At 31.7% G+C, this 8163-nt stretch overlaps 3 protein-coding genes across 4 annotated transcripts in view; 1 reads left to right on the top strand and 2 right to left on the bottom strand.

Moving 5' to 3' along the window:
- LOC104792388 (ubiquitin-60S ribosomal protein L40) overlaps window positions 1-865 on the top strand; it is a 1478-nt gene extending 613 nt beyond the window's left edge. Inside the window, exons 2-4 of the mRNA XM_010518523.2 lie at window positions 41-127; window positions 220-322; window positions 619-865. Coding sequence (XP_010516825.1) covers window positions 41-127; window positions 220-322; window positions 619-712 — 284 coding nt within the window. The 3' untranslated portion in view covers window positions 713-865. The remainder of the gene's footprint in view (window positions 1-40; window positions 128-219; window positions 323-618) is intronic.
- Window positions 1617-2078, bottom strand: LOC104699262 (probable calcium-binding protein CML32). The gene has a single exon (XM_010414593.1). It carries the CDS (start codon window positions 2052-2054, stop codon window positions 1617-1619), a length of 438 nt encoding a protein of 145 aa, XP_010412895.1. The 5' UTR covers window positions 2055-2078.
- LOC104792390 (beta-fructofuranosidase, insoluble isoenzyme CWINV4-like) lies at window positions 2364-5758 on the bottom strand. Of its 2 annotated transcripts, none has more exons than XM_010518524.2 (6): window positions 5458-5758; window positions 4581-4589; window positions 3620-4479; window positions 3117-3523; window positions 2905-3019; window positions 2364-2723 (listed from the first exon to the last, which is right to left on the bottom strand). In XM_010518524.2, exons 1-6 carry the CDS (start codon window positions 5642-5644, stop codon window positions 2541-2543), a joined length of 1761 nt encoding a protein of 586 aa, XP_010516826.1. In that variant the 5' UTR covers window positions 5645-5758; the 3' UTR covers window positions 2364-2540. The 2 variants fall into 2 exon arrangements, with proteins under 2 accessions (XP_010516826.1, XP_010516827.1); XM_010518525.2 differs by lacking the exon at window positions 2364-2723 and adding an exon at window positions 2750-2819.

Below are 8163 nucleotides of genomic sequence, written 5' to 3' on the forward strand. Positions count from 1 at the left end.
GATCCCTTCTTATTGAATAGTGTTTTTCATCTGTTTTCAGGAATCCCTCCGGACCAGCAGAGGTTGATCTTCGCCGGGAAACAGCTTGAAGATGGTCGCACCTTGGCTGACTACAACATTCAGAAAGGTTTGTATTCTCTGTGAAAATGTAATTAGTTTAGCTATAAGTGTTTTGTTGATTTTCAATTTATGGTTTTGGTTTGTTTTTTTGGTAAACAGAGTCGACTCTGCATCTTGTTCTGAGGCTGAGGGGAGGTATCATTGAGCCTTCTTTGATGGCTTTGGCTCGTAAGTATAATCAAGACAAGATGATCTGTCGCAAGTAAGCTTCTTTTTATATTTATAATCTATCGTTTGCTTTCTTGTTCTGATTGTGCAATGTTTGATAGTGATCCTGGGGTAACTTAGCTGAACCAGGTAGTCTGTCATATTTTGTTGAGTCCTCGTATCAAACGTTGCTGTTATAGTATCTTGAGAGCGTGAACCTGAATTGTGTTCTGTGGGATGTTGCTATTTTGAATGTAACATGAAAGCTTAACTTGTTTTGTCTTAACTAAGATCAGTGTCTTTGTGTGAAGATTGTGTCTCATGTTTTGAGTTGACTTGTTGGTTTATTAGGTGTTATGCTCGTCTTCACCCAAGGGCTGTGAACTGCAGGAAGAAGAAGTGTGGCCACAGTAACCAGTTGAGGCCTAAGAAGAAGATCAAGTGATCTGTTTTCGCCAATCTCTTTTTTTTTGTTTTGTTTTTTATGTCATATTTTTGTGTTACCCTTGAGAAAAACACATCTCTATTGTTCTGAGACAAACATTGTTTCAGTGAATTTTGATTCTTATTATTATTAGTAAATCTTGTTATTGGTTTTTTGGTTTTGGTAAATTCTAAAATCTCCGCTAGGTTTCTTTAAAGTTGGTAGTTCTGCCATCTCAACTCTCAAGTATAATTCTCTTCAGCGCATTAAGGATTTTAAGTTTAACCAAACCAATATTCCAATACATAATTAACAAACAAATAGTTCGTAAACACACCAATAAAAAACTCTCAATAACTTGATGAGGATCAATAGACGAAATAAATAGAGAGAAGAACTATAATTAAGAAGGAGCCCTATCACTCATCTGCAAAGGACGTTGCATGTTCCAAGCATTGAGAGATTCTCTATGGTCACAGTCTGTGTATCATTCTTAAACACTAAAACACATGACCAACGATTTAATCATTCTGTCTGTAGTAGAGAGCTTGTTTATGCATGTGTTATAATAACGTAAACAACGCAAATATATCAAAGTTCTCATATAATATAAGGCAAGTACCAAACTCCTTAGAGAGATGCTTCTTTCAGCTGTATCAACATCCCAGCGAACGTTGGTTTATAAATTACTATCCTTGTCTTGCTTTAACACAGCGTTTTTGATGTTATAATTTTTTTTGAAAAGAAAATATTAAATTAATCGAAACAAAATCATATCTAAGAAAATCTTATTTTTGTTAAAAAAAGATAGAGATAAATCCAAACAAAATCATTCGACAATTGGTAAAAGATCATCAAACCAAAATCAAAAACTTAAAACAAAACAAACCCAAAAAAAGAACATTAAGATATTAAAAGAAGAAGATCAGAGCGACTTGTTGTTAGAAGTCATCATAATCTTAAACTCTTCAAAGTCCACAAAACCATCGCCATTTTTATCAACGGCTCGAACCATTGCAACGCATTCCTCCATTGTTTTCTTCTCTCCAAGACCCTTCAATACCATATGAATCTCACTTGCTGATATCTTTCCATCACGATCCTTATCATACAAATCGAAAGCTTCTCTCAGATGAACTTCTTCATCGTCCTCTTCTCCTTCCCCGTTAAGCATCAAGCAGGAAGCAAACTCCACCTCGTCAATTTGGTTGTCACCGTCAGTGTCAAGCACTCTGAACATCTTATCAATTTCTTCGGACGTTATTTCTGGAGAGAAAACGCGAATAGCCTCGGCGAATTCATCCCATGATATTTTCCCGTCCTTGTTCTTGTCAACTCTCTCGAAGATTTGTGCTACAGACATTGTGTTCTCCTTGATTGATGTAAAACTTTTGTGTGTGTTTGTGAGAGATCGAAACCCAATACTTTGTATTTATAGAAATAATTGATATCGTTTAGATTCCTATAACGATTTGGTTTTGGCCTGTAATTTTCCTTTTTTACTTAATCTTTTTTTTATATCCCTTTTACTTATTTTATATATCCTTTTTAACAAAATTATAAGCTTATTGTTTTAGAAAAAGCAATATTTTACTTTTTTTCTATAAAAAATATTGGAAAAACAAAAAAAACGCAAAGTTATTTCTTTTTTTCTCCTATTATTTTTCTGAAATTATTTTATTGAGATATATTATTAAAGACATTAAAAGTACAAGATTCCATACGTAAAAGTATGAACATGCGCAGACGATCAATCATAAAAACATAAAATCCCAATGTTTTTTTTCTCCTAATGTCACAGTATCTAGCTAAATTATAGAGAGGAGAGCTAAATTAAAGATCTCCATCATTAATTCATCTGCAGAGGACGTTGCATGTTCCAAGCATTGAGACTCTCTATGGTCACACTCTGAGTTCCATTGTTAAACACATACAAATGTGCATTCTCTTGTACTGCTTTCACTGGATACACTCTTGACGTTATCACCGTCTTTCCTAGAGCGCCAAAGCTCTCTACTACCGAATGATCAATCTGTAACAATTAAATTCCATTTTATGTCACATTATATAGTATAACATAAACAAGCCTAGTGCTCCAACGCTCTCTACTACCGAATGATCAATATATCTGTAAATCAAAATTCATTTATGTCACATTGTATTGTATAACATAAACAAGCAAAAATACAAAAGATTCTCAAATTTATACGTACCAAACTCCTAAGTGAAATCCTTCCATCAGCCATGTCAACATCAACGAAACCAGCAAACGATGGTTTATACATCCTATCCTTTGCGAGCGGACCCTGGTCCTGCTTTAACGACGAACTATAAAGGAAGAAAATGTTTCATTGGTCAAATGAAAAGCATATTTAATATTAGTAGATTAAACATATATAGAGAGAGATCATGCATGGAAACGTACGGTCTAGCATCGGAGCACATGAGAACTTTAGGCTTATGAGTTGAAGTGTCTTTGAAGACCCTAAAGAAGACAGGAGTGTACTCTTCCAAATCAGGAGTTGCTAATGTGATCAGACCAAAAGGTCCTACACCACCTGTCACGTTTGAGCCTTTTATCTTACACAACTCAAACGGTTTGAGCATGAAACTCGGGTCAAATGTCTCAGCTTTCTCTAGACTTCCAACGTAGAAGGTCACTTCCACATCAGCCTGAGCAGGAGTGATCCCTTTGACTTCTATTCGTTGACCCATCTTGATGTTATGGTTGTTCATTCGAATGTAATGACCTCTCAATGATTCTATCTCTTCAACAGGCCAAAACACTAATTGCTTCTTGTTTGAGTCAAGAAGCACCGTTCTTGGAATTAACTATATATCATTTCGTTATAGAAATTAGTTATTAACATTAAATTTTGAATATATAACATAAAAGTATAATTAGTTTAATTAATTAATTATAGATACCTGAATACCAGCCCAACCCTTCATAATATCATCTTGGACGGTGTCTGATTCATTAGCCCAACCCCACAAGACTCTTCTGTTCTTTTTGTAGTCAAAGAACGTCTTAGATGCGTAGAAATTACCGTAATCGAATCTTAAACCGTCCCAACCATCAGGAGTATTACCGTCTGGTATGTACCGGTCTTCCTTAAGATCGTATTTACCAAGCGTGTAATACTCGTAGCGGGTTATGTCCAAGCTAACCTTTAACACATGCTTAGTGTTTGCACCGGTGTAATCCAAGTCTAAACCGTTTTCGAAATCGGTTATGGAAACCGGGAAGAAATCAGGACATTCCCACATACCGGTTGATTGTTTGGAGTGAATAGGATGCTTAGCTTTGACCCAATGCTTGAAATCTCGGCTTCTATAGATATAAGCTATTCCTCTATGTTTTCTTCTTGAGCCCACGACGGTTCTCCAATGCCCGTCTTTGGAGAACCAAGCCGTGGTTGGGTCACGGAATGCTGAACCGTTCATGGTATAGTCTGGCATGGCGATCGGGTTATCATCCGGTTTAATCCATTTCCTTAGGTATGGGTCTGATGGGTCCTCCGGGATAGCGTAGTTTTGCATCTGAGTTTGGTTCTTGTTAACACCGGTATAGAGGATGATGGGTCCTTTTCCCGGTACGATTGTGATTGAACCGGACCATGTACCTCCTATGTCGAACCATTTGGAGGGATGAATGGCCGGTTCAAGAGCCTCCCAATTAACCAAGTCTTTAGAAACCGAATGTGCCCATATAATATTACCCCAAACTGCACCTTTGGTGTTACATTGGTAGAAGAGATGGTACAAACCTTTGTAGTATACTGGACCTGTTCCCAAAACCTCAAATTAGTTTATCTCGTATATTACAATTACGATGTGTATCATCATGTATGTGTAGAATTAAAAAAGTATTTACTGATAAACTCACCATTTGGGTCTATGAGGATTGTCGAGAATGCCACATGGAAATGAATGAAAACAAGAAAAAAACGAGATTAGTATAATTTGGTTTCGATCAAAATAGGATAAGATACCAGCATTCGAGAATACGAAAAAAGAATATCATGTTAAAGTATTTTAGTATAACAATTTGAAGATGAAATTAAGAAACTGTGAATAGAAGAAAGGTTAAGCCGTTGAGGTGTAACAAAATTGTTTCCCGATACATATATTTGAAGTCTTAAAAACTCGTAAGATATACATATCCCTGAAGCGATGAATATGGGATTTTGATGTAGTTAAGGATAAAATGGGATCTCTATATAGAAAAATCTTTATAAAAATACAAGGATTTTGATCTTAAATTCTTAATAAAGACGGAGATTGACGAAAATTCCCTTTTGGAAAATATATATTATAGCAAGCTATATGTGGCCACAAACACCAAACAAAAAAAAAACATAGCTGTGTTCTCACATTATATATATGCTGGGTTTAATAATAATGAAAATGTGAATTTCTGTAGTATAACTTTAATACTCTATATACCAAAATTATTTTATTTTCACGAGCACACACATAAATATCCCATGCAAATAATTATTTTCCCTCATATTTTTTTAGGGAATGACGTACGTAGTCATATCATACGTGAGATTAATAAAGGAACGGATGATTTTTTTTTTTTTCTTCTTGTTTTTAGATCTAGGAAGCAGTTGTAGTGGAATCAACTCTCATTTCAGAAACTTTTAAACATTAACAGAAAATGAAAAACGAAACATCAAAACCAAAATCTAAACACTCAATTAGAAACAAATATGTCTAACCAAATTATATTTGAAAAAGAGGGAGAGAGATGAGTGTACCGTTAATCCAATTCTTTGGAGGTTGAAAGTGAAAACCAGGTCTATGGAGATGATTTACTGACTTGACTGATTCAGATTGCAGTTCTTCGTAAATCTGATGAAATGCGTCAATTCGTTTGATGTTATTATTGCTTAAATTGATTAATACAAGCAATAACAAGACAAAAACAATATTGGAAACACCCATTGATCTAAAAGACTAAAGATCTGAGTGGTTTTTTTTTGTTTGCGTGTGTGTGTGTGTGTGGGCGTTCATGTATTAACGTGAAGAAGGAGAGAATGTGATAGTGCCAAAGTAGTTTGTTGCATAATGTTTATATAGAGACGAAGTATGAGGAGGAAGATAACCAAGTAGATAATTTTTAGGATAATGTTAATCCGATCTAGAGATTTTTACTCCGACTATTATTAGAGAAATTTACATCCAGGTTGAATTCTGATATTTTAATATTTTTCTATTTTATCCAAATTGAAGTTTTTTTGGTCGACAGTTTTATTCCTTATATCTAGGGCTTTCTAGTGTGTGACTGTCCAAAAATTTTAGTTTCAGAAAAAAATTGCCCATAATTCAATTCAATGGATGTTTTAATCAAAGTTTGTTATTGAAACATGTATGAACTGATTAGGTTTCCATGCATAACTTCTTTGAGATTTGTTGCTCAAGTGATAGCTTGTATATTTTAAGCAAACCAAAAAATCTAACAAAAGTTTATTTATTAGGATTGAATTATTTTTAATGAGAAAACTTTATAATTATCAACTTTGATGTAAAAGGGATCTTTCTCATTGATGAGCTAAGTCACCATACAAGGAGTATTTATACTCTATACCCTATATAATAAAAAGGAAGTACACAACATTGTTTTGTAGACTATATAATTTTAATAAGTTGGTTACAAATAGGTTATAGATTAATTTGTAGATTAATTGGTTACAAGTTAAATAGTGGGTACAACCTTAATTTATTTCGGAAAATTTTATTACTAGAGCACATTGTTTCTAAAAATCTTAAAAAGAATATTTTAAAGAATCATTTGACATCATCTAACTTACCATATTAATTTCCTTTATTAAATTATTCATCAAATTAAATCTTTTGATATGTAACTTGACATATTAATTTGTTAATTATCATTATACTTCACCTCTCATTTTTATATATGAGTCTATTTTGTGAAAACAAATAAATTATCATATTATTTATTATAATTAAAAAATAATTTAATATCTGGATATACCATAAGTTGAACTTTTAAAAACAAATATAAATGGTTCAATCTATTAAATATTCAAGTTTTAGTAATATTATTTTTTAAAAATAATATCTATTGAATTAAAAAATTTTACTGAGTGACAGGTCAAAATTTGAATATTTAAATTCAATTTCATACTTTTTTGTTTAATTTTATAATTTTATATAAGATAATAAACTTTAAATAATTTATTTTGAAATAGTTTTAAAATATTGAAACTCGATATAAAAGTTAGAAACTATAAACACTGTAAATTGATATATCACTATAATATGAAAGAATTTTAAGAAACCAAGTATATTAAAACAAAAAGTATGACAATATATTAAATTACTCATAATATAATAATAACTCGCTATTTAAAAACTAAATTTACAAAATTATATCTTATAATGACATTCAAGTCATGATGTAGAATATACATTGTTGAAATAAATTCACATACATAAACTAATACAACATATATTAAAATTTTATTTTAAAATAGAAAATATACAAAAATTTGTATAAAATAAAATTTAACCAGTGTTATAGCAGGTACCTATCTAGAATCATTAACAATATAAAACTTACAAAATATATGTCTTTTTCAATCAATCATATTTAGCATATGATTTTATTGCATAATGTTTTATCCAAAAAAACTGTTAAAAACAATCACATAAATTATATTTTATATAAAAATTACAATATAAATAAAATAAATTTTAACCCGTGCTCTAGCACGGATCTTAATCTAGCACAAGTGTATAAGGATATAAAGGAGAGTCAACTATACTTAATACAACATAATATACTTATATACTAATAAGTCAATTATAATATCGTTTATGTAACGTGGTTATTTTAGATAATTTTAATTTTTTTGTCAACAACGAATTATTTCTATAAGAAAGACCCAAATGATATCAGCTGATGGGATCATATCTAGTGGAGCAGAAAATTATACCTTTTTTTGGACAGCAAATTATGTAATTATCGCTTATGCATGGTAATTATCTTTTCGTATGAATGACCGCACAACTAGGAGATAATTATCCACCATATAACTAACTGATTATATCTATCTATATATATATATATATATATAGTGGTTTGCTTGAGCACCAAAAGTGTTTTGGAAGACAACCACACTAATGCCTCATTTTTTTCGGTTTTGAAATTGCGGTTTTACTCAATACTCAAAAATCGATATTTTCCGATTTCAATGCTCAACTTAGTGAAAAATACACCTATCTCAACAAAACTAATATGTTCTATCAATTTTGTTTGTCAGTTAAAAAAACCAAAATAGATGGAAGTACCTAGGTTGCATGGAAACAGAAACGGATACGTGAAAACGAAACGTTTCAGAAACGGAAACGATTTTTTTGGAAAATTTAGTAATGGAAACGTATAGGAAACATATATATATATATATGTATATATATGGATAGATATATATATATGTATA

Source organism: Camelina sativa, chromosome 6 (genome assembly GCF_000633955.1).
Source record: "Camelina sativa cultivar DH55 chromosome 6, Cs, whole genome shotgun sequence".
In the NCBI taxonomy this organism is placed as follows: domain Eukaryota; kingdom Viridiplantae; phylum Streptophyta; class Magnoliopsida; order Brassicales; family Brassicaceae; genus Camelina; species Camelina sativa.